The sequence below is a fragment of the Cnephaeus nilssonii genome (assembly GCF_951640355.1).
Source record: "Cnephaeus nilssonii genome assembly, chromosome: 16".
Lineage (NCBI taxonomy): Eukaryota > Metazoa > Chordata > Mammalia > Chiroptera > Vespertilionidae > Cnephaeus > Cnephaeus nilssonii.
In genome coordinates this window covers 58781670-58807827 of record NC_137087.1, presented here as the reverse complement: position 1 = coordinate 58807827, position 26158 = coordinate 58781670, and the positions used below count along the sequence as shown (strand labels likewise).

Below are 26158 nucleotides of genomic sequence, written 5' to 3'. Positions count from 1 at the left end.
ACACTCGGCACGGTCTCTCCTGGGGGTATGCACACTCGGGGCACAGTCATTGCGCTGTCGGCGTTCGTGTTACAAGACGATGCTGTTTAGTAAGAATGGTCGGAGCAGATGAGACTCCTGGGGGTTGATGGGTATGCTTACCAAGACTTGGAATTACTTAACAGTGGCCCACCGTTGGGTAGAAGCTAGTGTCTCCTTGTGATCTTAACGTGCAGTTCTCTGATTGCCAGTGAGGTTGGGCACCTTTTCATGGTGCCGTTCGTGATTCCTCGTCTGCAGAATGCCTGTGCGTAAGCCCGTATTTCAGCTGGGTGGTCCATTTCTTCCTGCTTTATAGCAGTGTTTTATATATTCTGGATCCTATTCCTTGGCCAGTTATACAGGCTTCAGGGATGTCCCAGCTGGTGGCTTGCTTTTTCTTTTTCTTTACATTCTTAGATGGACAGGAGTTGTTAATTTTCATAGAGTCGAACATAATTGAATTTATGATTCTTTCGCTTTATGGTTCTGTTTCTGTACTAATACGACACTGTACTAATGACATAGCTGCAGGCCACTTTTAACATGGGGGTAAGTCCTCACATTGCGGTCATACAGGTTGCAGAATCTGCTTGTCACATTCTTGGGAAAGGCCTTTGGTGTTTGGATTGGAGGCACTTGGATCTATAGATGGATGTGGAGAGAATGACATCTTCAAAAAAATTTTTTATTTATTGATTTGAAAAGGAGGGGAGGGAGGGAGCGAGGGAGGGAGGGAAGGAGAGAGGGAGGGAGATTTGTTGTTCCACTCGTATATGCATTCACTAGAGGCCGATGCACGAAATTCGTGCAAGAGTAGGCCTTCCTTCCCTGGCTGCCGGCACCGGCTTCCCTCTGGCACCTGGGGCCCGGGCTTCCCTTGCAGCCCCGGCTTTGTCCGGAAGGTCTCCCAGAAGGACGTCCGGTCTAATAAGCATATTACGCTTTTATTATTATAGATTGGTTGGTTCCTGTATGTGCCCTGACTGGGATTGAACCCGCAACCTTGGGTATCAGGATTTGACGCTCTAACTGAGCGACCCAGCCAGGCTCTGAGAGAATGACATTTTTATGGTATGACTCTTCCCCTTCAAGAATATGCTCCCTACATATGTTTCCTTAGGTCCCCTTCAGTCTCTCAGGGTTAGTCATTCTTTACTGCGATGTTTCCTCCGGGTCCTTACTGTGGTGTCTGTTTTTAGGGTTACGATTTCTTTTTGATTAGTATAGAAAGTGCTGTTGATTTTTTGTATGCTTGTCTTCTATCTAGTTCCTTGCTTAATTCTCACTCTGATTTTAACATACTCTGTGTATATTCTTTGATTTTCTATGTACACCAAGCATGTCAAACTCAAAGGCTAACACGGGCCAAATAAACAAGACATGCGGCCCGCGGGCTGCAACTTTGACATGCTTGATGTACACAATCACTTCACCTATGAATGAGAAGTTTGCTTCTTTCCCTCTGCTCTGGTAATCATGTATTTCTTTTACTGAGCGTGTTGTGCTGGCTAGGACGTCCAGCACCATGCTCAGTCCAGATGTGGTGATAATTAATATACTAACTAACCCTGTTACTTATTTTAAAGAGGAAGATGCTAATGTTTCACTACCAGAAACAATGCTTGCTGTAGGCTTTTGGTGGAACGTTCTCTTCTGGTTGTCTGAGAGAAATTTTAAAGTCATTAGTGGCCTTTGAACTTTATTAAATGATTTTTCTGCGTCAATTGAAATTGATGTGATCCCCACACCCATGCCTGTTAATGTGGATAAATACTCTTATAGATTTATTAATGCTAAGTCATTTTTGAATTCTGGGTTGAACCTTACTTGGATCACTAAGCGCTATCTTCTAAACAGCTGCTGGACTAGGCTTCCTGTTTTGTTTTGTTGTTTAGGATTTTTTTCAACTGTGCTTATGAATGAGATTGGCCTATTTTTTTTTCTTTTTCATAGAGTCCTTGTCTGATTTGAGTTTCAAAAATAAACTGACTTCATAGAGTAGACTGAGCATTCTCTATTTTATGTTCTCTATAAGAGTTTATATTAAATTGATCTTTTCTTTGAACACTTAGTAGATTTTTGTGTATATTATATAACCTGGTATTTGTGGGAGACTTTTTAAACTGTTGATTTAATTGCTCTTGTAGTTATCAGATTATTTATTTTTTAGCTCTAGTTAGGTTAATTATATTAAGCCAGGTTTTCAGTTTTTTGAGGTGGAAAATTGTTCTTAGTTTTCTCATTATGTTTTAAATCTCTGTAATTATATTCCCTATTTTCATTCCTTGTACAGTTTATTTTTACGTTCTCTCCTTTTTAACTTGTTCGGTCTCACGAGATGTTTGCCTATTTTTGTAGTATTTAGGAACCAACTTAAGTCTATTGTGTCTTAGATTTACAGCTAGCTCCCTGGTTGATATATGTCACTTGTTTTGAAAAATTCTGGACTTATTTCTTTATATTATTGCTCTTCTTACCCACTCCCCTCCCCTGGTTGGACTAATTGAGGGGAGGGTAGTTCTGGTGACTGTCCCTCAGAGCTTTAATGCTGTGTGTGTTTTTTTCCATTCCTTCCCTCTTTTTGTGCCACAGTTTGGATATTTTCTGTTGCTCTGTCTCTTGGGTCACAAATCCAGTTTTCTGCTCTGTCCTATAAATCTTATCTAGTGAGTTCTGAATTTCAAATTTTGTGTTTTTTGTACTAGGATTGCCATTTCATATTTTAATATGTATTTCAATTCTGTATTTAACATTCTCCACTGTCTCATTTGTTTTGTCTATCTTTTCCTCTTATTTCTAAACAAATCATCATAATTATTTTAAAGTTCTTGTCTGCTAACACCGGTGTCTTGGACACGCATTCTTCTGCTTATATTTTCTGTTTTCCCTTCTCTTGATTGTGTAGTACAGGCACACGCGTGTACGCGCACACACACACACAGCACATGCACACTCACACATGTAGGGCAATAACTTCTACACCAGGACTAATCAGAATTTTGCATTTGGCTTCTTCCCCTAACCTTGTCCCAAGTGCTTATTGAAATCTTTGCTGACATTGGGTCTAGAGACAGTGTGGTGTCCCACTCCAAGAGGTAACATTCTTTCATCGTAGAAATTTAGGGCAATGTCATATCTGAGGATCTGTCCTAAAGAATTAATGAAAACTTTGTGCATAGAGATGCTTAATACAGTGTTTTTGAGAACTAAACTAGGTTGGGAAGACTTCTGAAGTCTTAGGGAGAAATGGTTAACAGCCATTCAGCTGCCTAGGTTCTCGGATGTGTCTCTGATCTCTGGTCACCGTGGTGTTACGGTCATTTATTCAGGCGCTCACTCATTCAAAGCATCATCTACCTGCTGCTCGTCAGGCTCCTGGGCGGGGTGTGTTTGGGCGTATGTGTCAGTGTATGTGTCTGACTCTGAATTGGCTAGACAAGACCCTGACCGTGAAGCTTAGGCTTATGTTGGGCAGAAGTGACTGACGTGCTCAAGGACCAACCACGTGCTTTGGTTGCTTTGTGGCCGGGCTCCTGGTTTATCAGTGACGTCCTCCGACCTCCTGGGTCTCCGTCTCCCTGAGACCTACAGTGACAGGGCCGGTCAGCACCGTCAGCATAACCTGTGGCAAGGATAGAATGTTCTGTGTCGGTGCTGCCCAGGATGGTCGCCCCTTGACACACGCGGCTGCTCGGCACTTGAAATGTGAGGAGTGCATCTTGGTACCTGAATTTTTCATTCTGCTACATTCTAATTCAGTTAAGTGTAAACAGGTAACTCCATGTGACTGCATTGGATGATGCTGGTCTGGGTGGGCTGTTGGCTTAGGCCAGTGGTCGGCAAACAGAGGCTCGCGAGCCACACGCGGCTCTTTGAGTGTGGCTTGAGTGTGGCCCCTTGAGTGTGGCTCTTCCACAAAATGCCACGGCCTGGGCGAGTCTATTTTGAAGAAGTGGCGTTAGAAGAAGTTTAAGTTTAAAAAATTCGGCTCTCTAAAGAAATTTCAATCGTTGTGCTGTTGATATTTGGCTCTGTTGACTAATGAGTTTGCCGACCACTGGCTTAGGGTATTGAGTGGACTTGAGAGTTCTTTCTGCTTCAACATTTGGTTTCCTTTGCTTTTATTTGTATTTATTTTTCACCAGGGCTTTGAGCGTTAGATTTTCTTTGTGTGTGAACACATCACACACCACTCCCTCTCTGTGCTGTGCCAATACGGACATCGCCGCCATTGGGGAGGAATGGGCCTGAACAGGACCCTGAGGACATAAAGTGGGCCGGATTAGGGAAGAGCGGAGGACTTGTTGGGAACTATCTTGTGCTGCAAAACCATTGAAGTGACTCGGACATGGTGACACCACACCCAGACCCTGTCAACTCTCCGAGTCTCCATTTACCAGGCTTTGGCGTTTTGACAAAATCAACAGCTTAAATGTATGATTCAGTTTCCTGTGACCAGTAGTTGTTTGTAAATAAAACTAATTTCTTGTTGAATATGTGGTACAAATAACATAACAGGCTTACAGATCACTTGATCCTCCTGGTCGAGGCCAAATAAATGTAGTCTGTAATGCTGGCTTCGGGCAGGAGTTTTCTACGAATCTTAAAATATCCGCTTTGTAAAACTGGGTTAAGTTATTTTAGAAACTATAAATAGTCACTTGGTAATTGGGTGTTTGGGTTTATTTGTGAGGATGGAGTGCTTATTAAAGTTCAGTGCGTTTTTACCCCACGGAGCCGAAGCTTTTATAGGCCAAGTGATGAGACACGGGCTCTGCGCGCGCGCGCTCGCCGATTATGACTTGCTGGGGTGATGGATGGCCCGCTGAACTTGCAAGTCCCTGGTTTGCCTGCCGAGCAAGAAAATTCTCATTTCCTCCCATCGGGCCCCTTCCCAAATTCTGGAGCCTTTCTCTATGACCCTCACCTCCCTGTATCACATCCTCGGAGGGGAGAAGTGATAACACGGACATGCTTCGCTGTCAGGCGGGGATGGGATTGGGTCTGTCGCGGGCTTATCTCCTGCCGCCAGGATCCGTCTCCCCTGTTTCTGGGCAGAGCGGCTTCACGTGGTGAAAATGACATCAGGACTTCCCCGGGCTGTGTGTTCCCGCAGAAACAGCCCTGCGTCTGGTCACGGAGAATGTAATGACATTCCCAGAGGCCGCCGCAGGACACTTTGGGGTCTCCCGTGTCCAGCAGGATGGCGCTGACAAGATTGATGCTGCCCCGTGAGTCCCCGGAGGTCTGCGTGGTGGGGGCGGCACCGCAGGCTCACGGTGCACGCGGGACTCGGCGGGCACTGAGATAGAGGCTGTGCCGTGTACTGCTGGCCGCTTGGAGTCTCCCTCTTAACCAGATCCTCACTGTCTTTAAGGAAAGAAAACTGACCATTTACTTCTTTGGGATCAAGTGTACTTACAACCGGGAAGCCGTTTGATAAATATTTAAGGAAATGCAAGGGTCTGGAATTTTCGTTGTCACTAATCTTCCTCCAGCCCCCAGCCCCCCACCCCCAACCCCCCGAGCTGCTGTCCTCCTGCTGCCTCACCACCCACCCTTCCCTGTGATGCGGAGAAGCAAGTGCGTTTCACAACGTGTGGAAGTCGGACGAGCGCCCAGGGAGGGGAGAGGCTGCGGTCACAAGCAGATGAACACCGGGCTCAGGCACAGCGTTTCAGTGACATCTTCACGTGTGTTGTTTTCCTGGGCGTGCTGCAGGCTCTGGCTTCCTTTATGAGCTTGTCTAGTAGCACCCCGCTGCCGGCCCCAGCCGTGGCTTCCAGCTGCGCGACGTGGCCTGGCCTGGGCTCTGCTCACTGCTCGGGTCGGGGCCGGCCCGGGCCCTCCCCGCTCTGCCCGTCAGATGGGCCATCACGGAGTCCGGGATGATTCCGATGCCCGGTGTCCCGGTGCTTCTGGAAAAAATACCGCCACAGCGGTGTGGGCCGTTTCAGATAAACTCGTGCGCAGTCCGCACCTCTCCTCGGCTGATGGCTGCTCTTGGGTAGAGGTCTCGCGTGCTCGCGTCTTTCTCCTCCTCTGGGGCGGGAGCGGCCCGGTCGGGCAGAAGCTGTGAGCGGAGATCCTCGGTGGGTTTCTGATTTTAAGCGGGAGGAGACGTTTCTGCGTCTGATTTGCAATGTGATAGAAAGCTGCTGGCCCGCTGACACTGACCTTAATTTATGATCTATTTAACCTTTTTCTTTCCCAGCCACAGCTCACGTCCCCTCCCCATACCTGCATCTCTGCGCCCGCGTGGCTCAGAGGTAAGCACGTTGCGTCACGGTTCCGAGTCCCCGAGGCCACCGAGGGCTTTCACTGAGAAGGTTAATGCCCGTCTGCCAGCAGGGAGGGGACCACGAGGGCCCCCGGAGCTTCTCGGCCCCCAGCCCATCTCCCCGGCCCCTCTCAGTGGACAGAAGGGGCCTGTGTACCTGCTGTGACCCCGGCAAGCACGTCGCGATGCAGCACGTGGCTGTGTCTGTCACCTGCGGGCACGTTACAGGCTGAGTTTGTCCCTGGTCCCTGCAGTTCTCATCCACTTCCACCCCAGCCTGCACCCGTGCCGAGTTTGGGGTTCTTGTGGTCTGTGCCGCTCACTTCCGTGCGGGCTCTTTTAAACGGACTCGGGCCAGCCGTGTGCTTGTGGGGAGGTCCCCAGTGCAGACGGGGCTGCCAGCGGAATCTTGTTTGCAAAGGAGAACGTTCCGCCTGCTGGCCTGGCCTAAAGGTGGTGTGCGGCGTTCTCTTAAGGACGCGGGGAAGCGGGCTGGGCGCTCAGGGCTGACACTGGGACTGGCATAGACCAGTGGTCGGCAAACTCATTAGCCAACAGAGCCAAATACCAACAGGACAACGATTGACATTTCTTTTGAGATCCACATTTTTTAAACTTAAACTTCTTCTAACGCCACTTCTTCAAAACAGACTTGCCCAGGCCGTGGTGTTTTGTGGAAGAGCCACACTCAAGGGGCCAAAGAGCCGCATGTGGCTCGCAAGCCGCAGTTTGCCGACCACTGGCATAGACAGAAAGGAAATAATTTCCTTTCAGAATAGGTGGACCAGTTAATTAGCTCATTTCTCAAATATCTAAATGTTGCATGTTGAGAAGAAATAAAACAGTGAGGGTCCTCTAACATTATTTTATGTGAAGAATAATAATTTCCTTTCCTAGCATTCTCTCTGAATGTCGTGGGTCTTTTGTTTTTCACTGACCCATTTGATGTTATTTTATTTATTTATTTATTCATACAGACACGTTTTTATTTTCTGTTGTTGACATTGTTACAGATACCCCTCACTCCCGCCCCACTTTACCTCTGAATTGGCACGTTTTCCTACACAGGATTCGCCATGTTTCTTACTCCCCTTGGTTGTGAACAGATACATTGGAAGTTTGTTAGATGAGCATGAAGCCCTCTCAGAGGTCTGCTGGTGTCTGTGGTTTAAACGGGGACTCAGGCCGTGTTCGTTCTCAGAGGTGTGATGGCCAGCAGTTGTAAGGAGGGTGTATCTCTATGGATACCTGTGAGGTAGGGTCGTAGCCCGGGATCATTCTTCACGAAGAGGGGTTTGCTGGGGCAGAGGACCGTACCGCGGAGCTGACAGAGGTTGCCGGTGTTCAGCCGGTGAAGACTGGAACTCGGTGGACATCCTCTGAAGTGGCCAGACCTGTCCCAGGGAGGCGGGCCCATTTCCCCGCTGTGCACTGTGGCCCGCCCCTCCCCGTGGCGGCAGGCCGGCCGGTGTGGGATGTCAGGGCGATGCCGCGAGACGAAGCGGCCTGCGTGGATGTACGCCCCACACGGAGGCCCCCGCTTTGGGAGTACCCCAGGCCCGAGTGGGGGTCCGGTGGTGTTTGTTACGACGCAGTCACCCAGCCTGTGCTGACACATACGGTGTGGAATGTGTCTGTGCTGCGGACGGTGGTGGGTCTGGCCGAAGCCTGTGCGTTGAAGAACTTGGGATTTGACCTTGAATACCCCCCCGGCCACGACGGGCTGTGTCCTTGGCTGCTTACCTAACATCTCAATCTGCTTCCTCGTCTACAAGTGACTTGCTCTACCTGAGGTTTGCGGGGAAGAGGAAATGAGATGATGTGTGTCAAGCACCTGGCCAGGTGCCCGGCGTCTTCAGCTAATAATTGTCAGTCCTCCCACCGAGGCTCTCCCACAGGTCCTCGCCATGGGGCCCCCCGCAAAGCAGCGAGAAGCGTTCTCTCTCTGGGGTGTTTGCTTTCTGGCAGAGAAGGAACCCAGTGATCACACGGTTATTTTATTTCGCCTTACAAGCGGGAGTGAAACAAGGTATGGGTAATGTATGCCGGGGGTGCGGTGTGAAGACAGCGGGGGCCCAGGTCCGAGGCGGCTTCTCTGCGGTGAAGATGTGATTGGGGACCCGGCCAGCTGCCTTCCTAATGGCCTGTGTGACTCCCGCGCTCCCTGTCACCTGTAATTAACTTAGGGGAAACTGATGGGGGGACTCCAGGATTTCTCCCTTTCTTGTCTTTCAAATCAAGTTACATCCTTTTTTTTTTTTTTTTTTTTTGCAATCAAGTTTCCGAGAAAACGAGGCCCAGAGAACAGATGTGGAGGCTGTGCGAGCGCGTTCCCCGCACAGACCCGGCTGGGACAGCGGGTTCCAGAAGAAATGCAGGCGAGGCAGGCGCGTGTTCTTTTCAGGACTCTACTCCTTCATTTATATTTACAACTGCGTGATGAGTATGAATACAGATATTTAGAGTTACTGGAAAGTCCTGTGTGTTGATGTGCACGGGCCATAGCTCACAGTTTAAAGGGAGGCAGGTAATGGCTTTGCCCACACTGCCCGAATTTCCCCCCCTTTTTTTTATTATTATTATTATTATTCTCCAGCCCTGTCTTCAGGTGTGCAGCTACTTTAGTATTATGAAGGATGATGGATGACGCCGGAAAGTTTCTCTGGAAGCACTTCTGATATTGTGCAATGCACTTGGGGTCAGCTACACTTGACTGATGCGTGATTTATCCCCTGGCCCTGCCACTTCCCGAGATAAAGCTGCTGCTTTATCAAAAATGCCAGCAACTGTGATTTAGAATTTATAAACCCCCGTTTCCAAATAATTGTTCTGATTACTTTCTGCCTTGGCAATAAAATGATAAAGGTAATTGCACGCCAATGTGAGATAGCACCAAAATACAATGAAATTAGCTTGAATTAGCCTGACTTGTCGATGAGAAGTATTTATGAAATGCGGTGTTGCAGTGAGGGAGGGCGTATTACGGCTGCCAGGTGAGTTATGGCCTTCATGCTCATCCTCCTTGAAATTTAAAAAAGAGGCTGTTTCTGCTGAGCGTGATTGTGCCTTTGAAATTAAGTCGGAGTGATTCTTCTAATTGGCAACAATAACGCATTTGGAAGGTAATATCTTCGATTGTGTTATGCCTGGTTGCATTCCCTTTTGTGTAGAGGCTTCCGGCTCCCGCTTCTCCAAGCTCAGGTGGAAGCGGACTTGGAATTCTGTCGCATCCAGGGGCTGGGATGCTTTATTCTTTTTTTAGCAGTGCCTCTTGTCTGAGTGTTACAGACTTTTAAAAATATGTGTTTATTAAATCATTTAGAGGTCAAAGGGAGAAATTCTAGTTAATTTTCTTAAGTTTGAGGAGCACATATGGGAGGTAACCAATCAATATGTCTCTCTCACATCAATGTTTTTCTCTCTTTCTCTCTCTGTCTCTCCCCCGCCCTTCCACTCTCTGTAAAAATCAATGGAAAAAATATCCTCAAGTGAGGATTAACAACAACAAAAAAAATGCAAAGATAACATTTTCTGTAATGAAGAAGATTTGTGGATATTACTAACTAGAGGCCCGGTGCACGAATTCGTGCACCAGTGGGGTCCCTCGGCCTGGCCTGCCGGATCGGGCCGAAACCGGCTCTCAGGCATCCCCTGAGGGGTCCTGGATTGCAAGAGGGCACAGGCCAGGCCAAGGGACCCCACTGGTGCACGATTGGGGATGGGGAGGGATGCGGGAGGTTGGCCAGCTAGGGAAGGACTGTGGAAGGGCTCCAGGGCATGTCCGGCCCATCTCGCTCAGTCCCAATCGGTTGGACCCCAGCAGCAAGCTAACCTACCAGTCAGAGCGTCTGCCCCCTGGTGGCCAGTGCACATCATAGAGAGCGGTTGAGTGGCCTTAGCATGTCATTAGCATATTATGCTTTGATTGGTTGTACCAACGGCCAGACGACCCGACACTTAGCATATTAAGGCTTTTATTAGATAGGATTATTTCAAAGAACTAATCCGTCCAAGGAAATGGAGTGAAATCCAGTAAGGTGGCCAGTGGTGTGAGACAGCCGCCGTGGAAGCGTGGTCTGTGGAGGCAGCGGTCTCATTTCCAAGAGAAGCAGCGTCCTTGTCCGACACTTGGCTTTACAAGGGTTCTGTTTGCTTTTTCCTTTTGGGTTGGAACTTGCGCTTTTCCTGCATGAGCTGTTTATTATTGCTGCCCCAAAGTGTCTGGAATATATATTGCTTTAAGCTGTGGGATGAAGTTCCTCTCGTGGTGGTTTAATTTTTATTGCATCCCCACGGTGGGCTGGCTGTTGTTCAGGTGATACTCACGCGGTCCCTGCCCCGTGAGACCACGCTCGAAATTGCATCTTCCGTGCGGATCGCGTCCCGGGAGCTGCATGCACACACTGCAGTTCCCTCTCACTTCCGTTGGCGCCGTCTCTCCTCTTTGCCCGGCACGTTAATATTTCTTTGTACGCCTCACATTGTTTCTGTAGAAAAAGTTGGGTTTCACTAAGCAGAAAATATTTTACCGCGATAGGAGTTAATTATTGTAGTTCCAAGTTGTTTAAAATTGATGGGATGACTCAGTCTCCAGCTCAAATTCTGCTGCAGGATGATTTAGAGATGCTATCATTGCTACGGCATGTTTTCCAGCTTATCCAGAGGTGGCGTTAGAAAAGGAACTCGACTCTGCCAGACACTGTACTTCTCTTACTACTGTCTGCTCAGCTCTTCATGGTGATACAGGATTCTGGAAGGTGGGGCTGCTGATTCATTGAAATCCATATATATAATACTTAAAACTCTTCTAAAAATCTAAGTCTTAAGAATTACAAAGTATCTCTGGTCTACCAGCTTCCGGGGAAGGTGTGACGCCAAATTGCTCCAGAGCCGGCATTTAAGAAGAAGAGCAGAGGGTCTGGGTGCGCCCCGGACGGATGTCATTTCCCAGGTGATGGGCAGAACCACTGGGCCTCGTGTTGGCAGGGAGGATAGAGGCCCTGCAGGCCCGCTCAGTGCACACATCGGAGGCAGGAGCGCCGAGGCCCGTCTCCAGCAGGGACGGGGCCGGCCCAGGGAACCCTCGCACCTGTGCTTCTGCGCAACGAGCGTCCTCTGCTGTGACCGAAAGGCCGCCAGGAGCGGCCAGGTGCGGGTCCGCCCAGGAAAGGAAATCCCGATATCACATGCCACAAAAAAGACTCCTTGGAGGATGGTTCCTGGGTGTGTCAGAGGCTAGAATGCAGTGCTCTTGTCCAAAATGTGTGGTTTGGTAGGAAACCACGTGTCTCGGGGAAGACAGTGGAATTGCCGTGTGAGCGTGGTGAGACACGGACGATGTCACACATTGTCTTCTCCTGGTGCCCTCTCAGCAGTGCTGGCTGCGGGAGTGGGGGCGCCTCCCCAGTGCCCTCTGCTGGGTGTGGGGTGGCCGTGGACATGGGGTGCGGCGGGGCGGGGTGCCGGACCTCACCGCATGCCGGGGTGCAGCCGTGGTGACACTGAGACAATGCAAAATGTCGCTGTGGTGGCAGCTCCATGAGGGCCTGGAGACCCCCTTTTCAGCCGTGCTTTGGCTGATGAAAAACATGGCGGGGGCCACGTGTCTTGGGGAGACACTGGGATTGACGTGTGAGAGTGGGTGCGATGCTGAGCACAGGCAGGGGTCCGGCAGCTGCAGCTCCGCCAGGAGTCATGACTTGCTGGCTCTTCAGTTACCTCACTGATTGTACCGATCGGCCGTGTGCTAAGGAAGAGTTTTAGGTTTACAGACATGTACACGCTTAGGAAAATGCAGAATCCGTAAGAAACAGGTGAGGGCGTGGCCCAGGGAGAGGGCCCGGGAAATAAGTAGAGCGGTGACCAAAAGGCCCGCGTTCTCTGTGAAAAGGCTCCAGACTGGCCAGGGTGAGCAGTGAGCGTCGTCCTGCCGCAGCCATGGTGCATTCCCTAGCAGCTGACTTAGGTCTCGGCTTGAGTGTTTGTTTAACAGAAGCACACTCCGCAGCTGTCAGTGTGTGAGAGTGAGCTGGAGGTCTCGAGATCCTTGGGGATCAGGGGCCTTAGCGTGTATGCAGGCTAGCAGCTCCGATGGCTATTGGGAGGCTCGGGCCCTGGGATGGGACTGGATGTGGCTCTATCTGTGCAGTAGCGCCAACGGCGCCTGCACCTCTGGGCCTGCCCACTGCTGCCTCTTCTGATGCATGGATGCGCTGCCCTGTGAGTGAGCTCCCGGGGTGCCTTCCCACCAAGGCCTCCTCCCCTGCTCTCCCCTGCCCTCACCTTCTCTCTCCTCCCTCCCTTCCCCTCCCCTCTCCTCCCGTCCCCTCCCTTTCCCTTTCTTCCCATCTCCTCTCCTCTCCTCTGGGCTGGGTCTGGCTGTTGTCTACCCAGGTTAAGGATTTCATGCAGGCTCAGTCCTAGCTGGGAGAAAGGGCAGCGAATTCAATTTACTGAGTGTCGGCTCTGCAGTTACCGTGCCAGGGACTCTGGGGAGGCAGAAAGCAACGAGGCCCCAATTCCGCCCTCCCAGACCTTCCGAAGAGGGCAGCGTGGGCAGCGTGGGCAGCGGGGCCGCGCCCCTCACCTGGGCTGTCCTTGCTCAGCACCCGGTGCCACGGGGCTGTGGGCGGCCTGCAGCTCTGCTGACTGTTTTCTTACAGCCCCTTAGTTCTCATGTCTACACCTGCTTTAGCCTCCGCCCGAGGAATCCCAGTGATAGCAAGTTTATGTTCATTTTACCTTTTTCTTTTTTTAATATATTTTTATTGATTTCAGAGAGGAAGGGAAGGAAATAGAAACATCAATGAAGAGAGAGAACCATTGATCGGCTGCCTCCTGCACGCCCCCCACTGGGGATGGAGCCCGCAACCCAGGCATGTGCCCTTGACTGGAATCAAACCCGGGACCCTTCAGTCCACAGACCAACGCTCTATCTACTGAGCCAAACCGGCTAGGGCCGTGGTCGGCAAACGAGCCACATGTGGCTCTTTGGCCCCTTGAGTGTGGCTCTTCCACAAAATACCACGGCCTGGGCGAGTCTATTTTGAAGAAGTGGCGTTAGAAGAAGTTTAAGTTTAAAAAATTTGGCTCTCAAAAGAAATTTCAATCGTTGTACTGTTGGTATTTGGCTCTGTTGACTAATGAGTTTGCCGACCACTGGGCTAGGGCATTTTTTTTTTTTAATGGTTACACACTGTTTTTTACAACTTTTTAATTTTTTATTTATTTTTAAATGTATTTTATTGATTTTTTACAGAAAGGAAGGGAGAGGGAGAGTTAGAAACATCGATGAGAGAGAAACATCAATCAGCTGCCTCCTGCTCACCCCCCACTGGCGATGTGCCCGCAACCAAGGTACATGCCCTCGACCAGAATCGAAGCTGGGACCCATGAGTCTGCAGGCCGACACTCTATCCACTGAGTCAAACCGGTGAGGGCTCATTTTACCTTTTTCTGTTATGTGTTCATTTAATGCATGATTGATAGACTCGTATCTAAACGAATCTCACCTCCGTGCATGGTCAACACGATGGAGTCAACCAGACAATCCCTGTTACCCACCACCCAGCCCGGAACAGTCGCTGCCTTTGAGCTTGAGGATTTCATCTTCGGAGAAAAGGATGTGCCTCGCTCCCGGCTCCTGCAGGGGTCAGAGGAGAGGGTGCAGAGAGCCCGGCACACAGGACATGCCATTGTCGGGAAAGAAGGCCTGTTATTAGACTGAGGTTTGGATTAGTAATGCCAAAAAAAAAAAAAATGTTGAATTATAGTCCGTCCCACTGAGAGTCCTGAATGAGAAGTATATCCGATAATTCCTATAACAAGTGGTGGTGAGGATGTGGCGGAACTGAAGCCCAGGACGCTGTTGGTGGGATGTCAAATGGTGCAGCTTCTGCAGAAAACTGTGTGGAGGATCCTCAGAGTTCAACATGGAGTGGTCACATGATCCAGCCAGGCCACTCCTAGGCGTACCCCAGAGAATCCAACCGATATGTGTACGCCAACAGCCATAGCAGCATTAGTCACAAAGTCCAACGTTGGTGCTGACCCAGCTGTCCATCAAGGGATGATTGGATAAACCCCAAATGTGGTCCATCGTACCATGGAATGGAATGCGCTCGTGAAAGGAAGGAGATTCTGACACACACTCCACCAGGGGCGGGCCTTTCAGACATGGCGTTGAGTGAAATAAGCCAGCCACAGAGGACACGTTCTGGATGCAGCTCCTAGAGCGTCAGCTTCCGAGAGACAGGACGGGGAACGGTGGGTGCCGGGGCTGGTCTGGGTGGGAGGGGTCCAGTGTTTAGTGGGGCAGTTTCTGTTGGGGATGGTGAGACTGGTGATGGTCCCACAGCGTTGGATGCATTTGATGTCACCGATTGGTACACTTAGAAATGGATGTGTATTACGCGTATTTTACCACAATTAAAAAGAAGTATATCGATAACTTTTAAACAAAGGACTGGCTGGGATTGTATCTGATGCACCTGGTCACTGGCTTGGCGTGACCCTGCCCGAGTCTCCTGGGTAGGCTCCTTAGGGTCACTCTGGGCAGGGGGCCTGGGGAGCACCTTGTTATCCCTTCAGACCCGCGGGACCACCAAGGTGATTCCAGAAGCCATCCTGGCCGCGGTGTTTGGTGTAGGGAAAAAAAGAAAAAGAGGGAGTCTCGACTTCCTAAAGGACGTTGTCGGACAAGGGAGGTGACGTTCCGTGTTTCAGGAGGGCGCTCATCAGGACTCCAGGAATAAGTTGGCGTGTTTTCTGCCTCCCGGGCCGGTGCTCCCGAAGTCCGCGGCTGGCTTTGCGCCCTCATTACCGCCCGTGTTCTGAGTCCCCAGAAGTGGAGAGAGCGGCAGCATCCTTTAAGACCCACTTTAGGAAGATAGTTAATGTTCGTTTGCTCGCTAATTGGTTAGGTTCTTAGCGTGTAAAGGAGTCGTTAATTATCAAAGCGCTTGCCTTCTGTGACAGTGTGGGTGTTTCTTCTAACACGTTACCTTTGAAATGAACATCACAGATCCGCGCGATTCTCATCTGTGAATGTTGTTTGAAGAATTCGTTCTGCTGTAATTTAGATAAAATGTGCCAGCTCAGTTTTGTAGTAACATTCTCAAAGTTTTACATTTCTGTTAGTCGTTGAAATATGCTGCTGTAGAGGTTTCCCTGGTGGAAGTGGGAACGTATGCGAGAGATATGACGCCACCGATCAATTATTTGAACAGAGATTGGGTGCAGCGTACGTATGATTTTGCAATAATCCCTATTTCCGAGGAAAAATATTTGCACGATACTTAGTCATTGTGTCATTGGTAGATAGGTTGCTAATGAGTTGGTCTTAGTCTTTATTGAAGCATAGATTCTGTGTAGAATGTGGATTTTATGTATGTGTTCTCGATGTACATAACAAGTGTCTCAAATCAAATAACGTGAGCCAAAATGATTTTTCTATATTAAACGTTAAATTTTCATTTAAACCACTCCAGTTCCTCCTGGCCTCATCTGATGCCATCATCCTCGCCAACACTGTCGCCGGTCCCCTGTCCCCAGAGCTGGCCTCGCCTGCGCCCTGCCCTCGACCCTCGGTTGGATTCTGCCGGGCGCAGCACAGAGTTTCTGGGACCCTCTGAGTTCCCGGGGTGGCACTGGCTCTGACTGTCCCCAGAAGCTGACAGCCCTGGGGAGAGATGGGTTGGACCTGCCGCTCTCAGTCCTGCAGCGGCTGGGGACAGGCCGCTGGACACCTCAGCCCCAGAGGAGTAGAGGGGATTCAGCGACGGGTGCTGACCCATCTTCCAGTGTGTGCCCACCTGCAGGTGTGGTGTGGCCTGGCCTGCCGTCCTTTGTGAGAGGACACCAGGATGCTTCCTCAGCCACACTAGATGCCGGGCAGAGGGCAGAGGTGGTCCCACAGGGTGAGACATGGCAGGGTGGGTGGGATGACGGGCCCGAGTCTGTCCGTGACGGGTTGTGTCTTTGGCACCTGCGGTGACGGAGGACCATGCAATCTGGCTCACCCCTGCCCGGCTTATTCTGCGATGCCAGCACCTCCGGCCTTCAGCCCTGAGCCTCCCACCTGAGGCGGCGGCCTCCACCCCCACGGCCCGGGCAGGTGTCCTGTGCCGAGTCCCGCAGTCACAGGATGTGATGTCCCCTGGACGCCGCCCCTCGGCCTGTCCGCCACTGCAGGTGTGCTGTCATCGCCGCGGCTCCGTGTGCTGGTTACAGCCACAGACAGCAAGTCTCCGACTCTGGATCCTCACCGTCTTCCTCTGTCAGCATTTCACCGTGTACTTGTTAATGGATGAAACATGTGGAAATAGTTCATCCGTTTTCAAGGACCAAACACGTGGCTAGAAGGCCCAAGGACGTCTGTGTTGCCTGGTTTACTTTACACTAACACGCCTGCCACGTTTAGGACCATAGATCCGTGTGTGGAGGGTCACAGATCCTTGTGTGAAGGGTCACATATCCGTGTGTGGAGGGTCACAGATCCGTGTGTGGGGGTCATGGATCTGTGCGTGGAGGACCATAGATCCGTGTGTGGGGGTCATGGATCTGTGTGTGGAGGGTCACGGATCTGTGTGTGTGGGGTCACGGATCTGTGTGTGGAGGGTCACGGATCTGTGTGTGGAGGATTACGGATCTGTGTGTGGAGGGTCATGGATCTGTGTGTGGAGGGTCACGGATCTGTGTGTGGAGGGTCATGGATCTGTGTGTGGAGGGTCACGGATCCGTGTGTGGAGGGCCATGGATCTGTGGGTGGAGGGTCACGGATCTGTGTGTGGAGGGTCACGGATCTGTGTGGGGGGGATCATGGATCTGTGTGTGGAGGGTCATGGATCTATGTGTGGAGGTCAGTCTTCTGTTTAGGGGGGACCACAGATCTGTCTGTGATGCTGTCCATTGCTGGCTGCCCAGATACCCCACAGGAGGCCCTTCTCACTGGCAGATCACCTAAAGTCACAGAACCTGGACGGTGACGCCATTTTTCTGTAAGCCCGGACTGTAAATCATGTGTTGCCTGGACTGTAAATCATGTGTTAACGGTTCTAATTAAGACTCTGAGACTGCTAAGCTGTCTTTGAGGGGAAGAACCTGTCCCCTTCTCCAGAGAAATAATGAATTTTGAGAGTATATGGTTTTTTTTTTGAAGAATTCACTAAGATAAAAGACTGGTATTTTATTCTTGCCTTTATTAGTATTTAATCAAATGGGAAGTGCACTTTCGGTCTGGAAATCTTGGCTTCAGCCACAGGATTAGGTTGAATTATCGTTTAAAGAGTAAAAGGCACAGAATTATATGTTCAAGTTATCAAGCCACTGATGGGTTCTGGGCAGAAGGCAGCTAATTTGGAGCGTGAAGCTTCCTGCCCGGCATCCATCGTTCAGAGCATGCACATCGGTTGGCAGCTCGGCCTTGCTGTGGGAACGGCTCCTGCTCCCCCTCCACCCCCCCCTCCACCCCCCTTCCCGAGCCTCACACCATCAAGGCCCTGCTCGCTGCGGCCCCTGGAGCGTGTCTGGAACATAGGGACACCCGTCATAAATCACCGGGAGGCCTTCACGGCGAAACGTGGTGAAACTTATCCCTTATGGGGGATAAAGGGGACTCCATTCTGCCACCCTCAGCGGGGCCCGCCACAGGGACAGGACGCCTGGGGTCGGCCTTTGGCTCACCTGGGGCCCCGTGCCGCTGACTTCGGGCAGGTACCCAGGCCAACGTCTGGGCGCCTTGTTCGTAAACTGGGAGAAGGCAGGCCGGGTCTTCCTTCTAGAAGCCTCTGTCCAGCGTTCTCGTGCATGGGACACCCATGCTGGGAAGGGTCAGAGGGAACAGCACAGGCTGGCGAAGAGGTTCCGGATGGGCAGGTTGGCCCGGCGTGCCTCCCGAGACGGCCCGGGCAGCTGGGAGGACACAGTCCTGGCTCTGGGGGTCTCGCTTTTCATCTGGTGGGAACCCGGCCCCTGGCGCCAGCTGCTTAATTCGAACATTAAACGCCATTCATGTTAAAAGGGGATGAAACGAAATGCACTTCATTTTTTCAGAGGTCTCCTAATAGGCATGCAAAATCCATTTTTTTCTGCCACCAATTAATGTCAGCCGCTCTTGTGGCTTTAGGTGACTGTCGTACGATGATGTGGGGAGCGGGCCGGGCTGTGGATGGCGGGGTGTGCGCTCCGTGAGAGTGGGGGGCGGGCAGCCGGCTGTTGAGTCCTGTGTCCTGACTGCGGCCGGTGGAGTCCCCTGAAAGCCCGGTGAGTGGAGACTGGTTTCAAAGGCGGGAGGGGTCTGGGACAGCTGCTGGCAGATGTTCAGGGGCTGGCTTGGCGGGGGCCTCCCTGGCACCCTCTAGCCTGGTGTCTTCCAAATTCACACGGGTTGGCCCAGTCTGGGCGCTTTTCCCTCTGCCCCGAGGTCCTGGCCGGCTGCCTCCTCCCACACAGCTGTGTCAGCAGCAGTCGATGCTCGACGGTCGGGTTTTAAACCGTTTCTCTCCTTATTCTTGCCTGGAAGGCAGCCGCTGTGCCATCAGCCCAAGAATCTGTGCCCACTCGGGGCCTGTCCGTCACGGAGGAGGTTCTAGAAACAGTGTGCCCTCCCTCTGCCCCGGACGGGATGTTCTCGGGGGCACCGGGGGCACCGTCTGCCCTCCCTCTCCCGTCCCCCACACTGGGTCCTTACCGCCGTAGCAGCTACCACAGTGGCCTCCTCTAACACGGGTCGCTCCCTCCTGAGCGCTCTCTAGCACCAGAGTCTTAGCATGTGACCCTCCTGCCCCTGTCTCTCCTCCCCGCCCCTCCCCCAGAAAATGCCTCCTTGCTTTCCTACGTCAGCCTCCCCTCCAGGAAGCCCTCCTGGACTCCCCAGGCATCAGACTCCCCCCTCCCCACCCCCGCCAGCTATGGGCTCATGAGTGCTGGAGTCTCCTGGAATGGAATGGAATGATTCCTATAATTAGATCATCTATTCAGCAAGTATTTACTGAGCATGTGCCGTGTTCCGGCTCTATTCTGGCACCCGGCAGGATCAGTTAGGACTGCTCCAGACTGAAGAAGAGAGGGTTCCCCGGTCTGTGCCGGTGGCTCACGGCCTCAGGGCCAGGGTCCTCCGGTCTCCCGGCCGAACACCCCGCAGTCGGGTGGACCGGCCCTAGTTTGAAGCTTAGGGCCTCTCCAGGACAAACCGGACTCGGCCGGACAGGCTGTGTTGCACCCTTGGCCATGTGTCTCCCCGCACTCCTCTCGAGGGTACCCCAGGCCTCATGGCCAGCTTCCCAGCCCTGCTTCACGCCATGTTCCCCTCCGCCGGCTCCGCACCTGCTTCTTCTCACCTGCCAGCTCCTTCTCATTCAGGTCTCCGTAGACGTTGTTTTCTCCCAAATGTCTTAGCTGCTCATGTCTCCCCCAAAGTGTGCCCTGCTCCCCCATAGCGGCTGCCCTCCCGCCCCAGCCGTGGCCTCCCCAAGGCGCCCGGGCAGGGCTGTGAATATTGTGGTCCCCGTCAAGTGAGTGTCTTCAGGCCCTTTTCCCTTCAGGGCTGACGGGGGCTCAGGCCCATGGCTCACGGTCGGTGCGGGTGGGATCTTGTCATTGGAGCCCAGTGGCGGGCCGGTCCCTGGAGCGTGGTGGCATCGCAGGGCGGAGTGTCGGGGCCAGGGCTGTTGTACCCGCACAGCGTAACATTCTGCCGCGTCTTTGTGCCGCCGGCGTCTGTGCAGCCCCGGGTGTGTCTGCCTTTGTTGCCTGCCAGGCGGTGCCTCCCACCAGCCCGTGTTGAGACGCGCTCCCTCCCCGACGCACCCTCTGCTATTGAGCCTCACTCTGCCCGCTGCCTGGTTCCCAGCCTCTGCGGCTCCCTGCTGAGGTCTGCAACACCCCATCTCATCCGCAGGTGCCTCTCGGCCCTCTGCCGGCCTGCCAGCTCCGTGGCACGAGGAACAAACCCACCTGCCATTTCAGGCTGGGCTTCCCGTCAACACACCGCCTGCCGTGCCAGCGGCCCCGCGCTCCCGTCCCAGGGACATTCTCTGTTACGTCGCAGGAGTCAGCGTCCAGCGGATTGTCCCTCTCGCTGTGGAAGGGCGTGCCAAGCATCCTGTTGTCGGTGGGGAAGAACTTTCTGTGTAGGTTTCTGTGGCGTTTCAGTCTGTTCCCAGCAGGGTTGATAGAACCCCACGTCGCTGATAAACAGTTGCTGCTTTTCCTTGTTTGCCAGAGGGGCCGTCGGTGGGTCCTGGTGCATTATCTTCAGCAATGCTGCTGCTAATGGGCTCAGAAACCCAGAGGTGCTGGTCCCGGGGCCCCACGCAGTCCTGGGGGAGGGGCCCCAGTGAACCCTCACGTGGGGGAAACCCTACTAACCAATCAGAAATCTAAGGGGCCACTCCCTCCGATGTCACAGAACTCAAGGACCCGCTGGCAGGACGTGGTCAGAAGTGACACAGGCCTCGTTCGGACTTAGGCGTGGGACTTGCCGGTTGTTCCGGTTCTGGACTGATGGTGCGTGTTTGGTCCTTGGCATGAGGTGGATGGGGCCGCCCTCGCTCTGTGACTGACTTGGTGGCCTGCGGCTTTGGTGGCCGTGCAGGTCCACGAGCTTGTTCTTCATGCCACAGGGGCAGCCTGATCCTGGCGGGAGCTCAGACCGGCAGCCCAGGGACAGCGCCGTGTTGCTGGCTTGTGGTGCTGGTCCTGGGGACGACGGGGTGGGGGCACGGCGGGCAGGCCACGCCTCAGATCGCTGTGGTCCAGGTGCGTGTGCTGGGCGCTGTCGGGGGTAGACGCAGACACTGCAGCTCGGGCCTCACCAGGCTTGGCCCGCGGCCCTTCCCCGCTGCATCCAGGCTCACAGCCTCCGAGGTTCAGCCAGTCAGCCTGGCCAGAGCCTGGCACTGGGACCTGTGGGCGAAGTCCGACAGGCGACCCCTGGGCCCTGCGTCCTCAGTCACCTGCATCGGCCCCCTGACCTCCCGGCCCCTCCTCTGCACTCTCGGGCCTGTCTCCCTGGGCGCTCTCGGAGCAGCTGGGGGTTGGATGTGTCCCGTGGAGGACGCAGGTCCTTGGCCTCAGGGCTGCCTGCCCACCGGCCCATCCAGGGCTTCCTTCCCCTGCGTCCTCCAGTTGGTCCCACAGAACAGCCCGGTGAGGGTGCAGGCAGTGTTACTGGTGAGGAAATGGAGGCCTGGGAGGGGCGTGGACATGGCACCTTGGCTCCTGCTCCTGCTGAATTTCTGCAGCAGAGCTGGGTCCCCGTCCTCCTCGGGGCTGATCTCCTGGCAGCCGCCCCTTCCCCCTGCCACTCGGCGCAGGCGTGCGCTGGCTTGGCCCCCGAGCCAGCTCTGGGCTCCTGCCTGGGCCTTGAATCAGAGGCAAGTGACAGGGAGGCGGGCAGCAGGGAATTGACGGTGGCTGCAGCATCCTGTTTCCAGGGGCAACGGTGGCAACAGCGGCAGCTGCATGCCTGCAGTCCCTGGCTGTCCCCGCAGATGTTTCCGGAGGCCCGGCTTTGGCTGCGCTGGACTGTGGCCAGCCTTGGATCCTGCAGTTTTCTGAGCTGTTTCTCCAGCCTTCCCAGAAGTTCTGAGTTATGGAACAGCCTTTCAGGAATTGCTTTTGTGCTTAAATTAGCCAGTCTCAGCTTCTGGAGCCTGCCACGGGGAGCCCTGCCCGAGAGGGGGCTTGTGGCTTGTCAGGCTCCAGGGCTGGGGCCTGAGCCAGGTCTCCTGGGCCCGGAGCTGCTGGGAAACAGCCGTGGGCCTGTCGGGGCCAGTGCTTCTGAGCGGGACCCTGGTGGGAGGCCGGGTCGTGGGGAGCCCATTCACAAGGCCATGTAAACACACAGGAGCTGGTTTTGCTGCGAGACTGCTCCGAGCTTTAACATGCTGATGTGCGGGCTGAGTGTTCCCCGGACGGGTGGCGTGTCCAGCTGCTCACTGGGCGCCGGAATCCTCCCTCGGAGCACTCCTCTGGGAGCATGTCTGGAAAATGGGGCCTGGACCCTGGGCCTGGGTGGTGGACACACCGACTGTCCAGTCCAGCACGTGTGTGTGACGCTTCTGCCATCAAGGGGACCCTGACTTGTGGTAGCAAATGCCCTGCCCCAGCACCTGCCACTGGCTCAGGGGGTCGGAAATGTCCCCAGGTGTGTGGGGTGGGGGACAGCTGTTGGTTCTGGCCCCAAGAAATGGGGGGAGGCGCCCATGGGGCTGGGAGAAGGGGTGGCCATCTGCTTTTGAAGAGTGGTCAGATTTTGAGGCTGTTGGATAAGATTTTTGCAGAGGGTAGCGCACCCTTGCTGACAAGGTCAAAGGCCAAGGCCATTGGGTTAAATGTCGATTATGGCTGGGATAACTAACCCCAAGTCCTTCCCGGCTACCAGGTCTCTACACAGGTTCGGGCCACTCCTGTTCCGACCCTGAGAGTCAGGTGCCCTTGGCTCCGAGTCAAAGTGACGGGTGGTGGGTGGGACCCCTGACCCTGCCTGGTGAAGTGGAGGGGTGGGAGGACCCTCTCGGAAGCTTGGTTTCTATCCCACAGACTGTGGTCCCTAGAAGTGGGACATTCAGGGGCCATTGAGAAGGTTCCCCATCAAACCCCCTGTGCTCCCATGGGACCTGGAGAGGCACCCGGTTCAAACCCCCGTCGGTTTGCACAGAAAATGGGGATTGGACAGCGTGGCTCTGGAGCCTGGGGGCTTGGGATGGAATCTCAGGGTACTGCTTACACGCGGTGTGGTTGGGGGAACGCTTTTGACCTCTTCATGGGTCTAGATGTAGCTGGGAGCAGGTGGGAGGCAGGGAGGAGGGGCACCCGGAGGAGGACAGCATGTGAGAGCCGGGCTTCCTGAGGAGCAGGTGCGGGGCAGGTGAGGCTGGTGGCAGGGAAGGAGGATCCTGGGGTAACCCGGCTTCGGGCGGGGCAGGGATGGACGGGTGCCTTCTCCGAAATGCCCCATAAGGGAGGCATGCATGCAGGTGACCGTTTGGGACAAGGCCACTTGAGGTGCCTACAGGACAGCAAAGGGGAGATGGAGATGGGGAGGGAGCAGTCAGCGCCGGTCGGGAGCCCACGGGGTCTTGACGGGCGGGCGGCCCAGCTGTGCCAGTTTATCTCGCGAGATTGGGTGGGAGGTGGGACTGTGGGAAGCGTGGGCTTCTGAGGAGGGACGTGGGCGCTGGGCCGGTTGCGGAGTCGGCGAGGAGGACGGCAGGCTGGTGCAGGTGCGCACCCCACCACCCTCCCTTGCGCTGCTGACCTCTCGGCTCCCCGGGGTGAGTGTGACTTTTAGAAACTAGCAACCAGCCTCCCCCCCTTACTGGCTTCTCACTGCTCTTGGTGAATCTGCTCCCGTTAACGCGTTGCTATGCTGACCAAAGTTGACATCCGCCACCACTGACCTGGAGGACGCGTGATGGGATGTGTTCGTGCGTTTGTACATTCGTTCGGATGTAGGTGCGTTTGGAAGCTTTGCAAAGCCTGCGGGTTTTATTCCCACGGCTCTGCCTCCCGCCCGCCCCCTGACACAGGTGTGGCGGTGCAGGTGGGGGCTGACGCACTCCGCTCCTGTAACACGTTGTGTTTACACGTGCTTTAGTCCGAAGGCCGTGGCCTGTCTGCAGTCTTCACTGGTGAGAACTGGGGTCGTTGTTTAATTGCTTTTTGAAGGAGGGGGGAGCTTAGTTTAAGGAGCTCTTCCAAAGGAGGCCCCGTCTCAGCCTCCGGTGATGATCGGCAGTGGGAGGAGGAGGGGAAGTCACGGGAATACAGGCGAGGGTGCTGCCGATGGCGACGACGGGGCTGTTCTGTCCTCCAAGTAACTAGGTGGTAGGAATGACACCGTGTGTGACCGAACTCCAAAAGCGGGGGGAAAGCTTTGGAAGGTGTTTCCCGTCTTAAACACGGGGGTTTCTGTTGTGCTTTAAGAGTGACCCCGCTCTTTCCCGTGCACGTTCTTACCCTCCTCACACTGTTTCCTTAGGTCCGAGGGAGGATGGACGCGGCCTGCGAGGTGAAGCACAGAGTGGTGGCCAGCCCCATGGGGCAGATCCGGATCTCCGGGTGCGAGCAGGGTCTGCACGGGATCAAGCTGCTGGGCAGGGCGACGCCGGCCGCTGGGTGAGTGACTCCCGCGGGACACCCCCGTGGGTGGTGGCTCGGAGCCACAGAAGGAACTGGTGTGGTTCCTGCTGGCTTTCCTTGGCCAAGGGCAGTAGGAGCCACGGGCACAGCCACAGAAATTAGCCCAAGTGTGCATCCGCGTCCTTCACCTTCGGCCCCTGCGCTGGATGCCCTAGAAGCCCCTCTGATTAAGCCCAGGGACATGCCCTTGACGCAGCAGCTCCCAGGTGTTTGGTGAGAGGAGCTGCTTGATTGTGACCACTGGATGCTGATTCTTCACACGTGATGTGGGATTTCTCTGGAAACTGGCTGGCTCAGGTGCCTTCTCAATCTTGGCTTGTAAGTGGGGGCCCGTCTTCCCACTTTAGGGGGGCCAGTGGGGAGCACCTGGCCTCTCTGCAGCTGGGGAGGAAGCAGGAAACCCCCTTCGCGGCGTGACATCCGGGCGTCGCCTTCCCCACAGGACACGCTGCCCTCCTGGGCGAACCATCTGCCCTCTGTTTCTCTGATCGCAGGGGCGCCAACATGGAGAGCCTGCTCCGTGTTCTGCTCTGAGATGTCACATTGGCTTCCTCCGTCATTGATCGTGGAGTCGGGTTAAAGTGGCGGTTCTCGTTATTTCTGCCACTTCCCAGCTCGGTGTTTGTCAACTGGCTAATAAACACAATGCCAGGGACATTAGATAAAGAAAATACATAAGCAACATAAAAATCGACTCTAATGGGCCCTGTCAGAGGCTGCCATAATGAGCCCCCGGCCGTCATAAATACCGCTGCTCGCCTGCGCGGTGAGCTTTTCCCGTCGAGCCGAGTGTTGCAATCGATAGGCTTTCTGAAGACAAAACTAGGCACCCCTTTGAGCCTGATCTCCTCTGCTCCCCACAACCAGCTGGCGGCGTGTTGGGGAAATCACAGGCAGCAAGTAATTTCCAGGGGGAAATGCCATTGCGTCTCTTAGCCTCTTCGGTTGTGTTGAATTTTTGTTTGTTTGTTTAAAACCTGCTCTTCAAAGTAAATTTGGGGATAAAGGGGGAAAAAATCAAGCGTTGTAAGAGATGTTGAGTTGAATGCTCGCTGTGGACCACAGAATAGGATGAACCTTGAGTTTCTCTGCTCTGTGAATCCAGCTCAGATGAGGTTCAGCCGTGGGACGCGGGCCTCCAGTCCTGGCCTCAGGAGGTGCAGGCGTGGCTCAGGCAGCTCCCAGGAGGGAGCAGTGGGGCGGCTCTGCGCCTCGGCGGCGGCCCCTGTCCTGGTGCTGCAGGCCAGCCTCCACCAACCTGCCACTCACCGCAGGCAGCAGCAGGGAAGAGGGACACCGCCTCCTGCTCCCGAAGGGTCAGCGGCTGTTTTCTCTCTTCTCATTGGCTAGAACGGTCACGTGATCACACCCAGCTGGAAGGCATGCTGGGTTGTCCTGTATTGGCTAAAATTAGGGTTTCTGTGTGTAAGGACGAACTGGGAAGTAGGTTTTGGGGGAACACCCAGAAGCATGGTTTATATAAATCTGCACAAACATACGTATCTATGGTTAATTTTGGGAGGGACATTAAGAGTTAAAGAATAGCATGGAAATCTGTATGCATGCTCAGAATTAACAATAAAAATTACGTAGTAAAATCCTTAGATTTGTAGATGTACAGAGAGTCTGTACCGTGGTGTACAACCCTGTACCCACCAACCCAGGTCAAGAGATGAACACTCCCCACGGCTCCCTGCGCTCCCTTTCATCCAG

The 26158-nt window shown here is 53.7% G+C and overlaps 1 protein-coding gene across 1 annotated transcript in view; it reads left to right on the top strand.

The window, feature by feature from the left end:
* MGMT (O-6-methylguanine-DNA methyltransferase) overlaps positions 1-26158 on the top strand; it is a 158530-nt gene that overhangs the window by 11193 nt on the left and 121179 nt on the right. Inside the window, exon 2 of the mRNA XM_079793032.1 lies at positions 24285-24421. Within this exon, the coding sequence (XP_079649158.1) occupies positions 24297-24421 (125 nt within the window). The 5' untranslated portion in view covers positions 24285-24296. The remainder of the gene's footprint in view (positions 1-24284; positions 24422-26158) is intronic.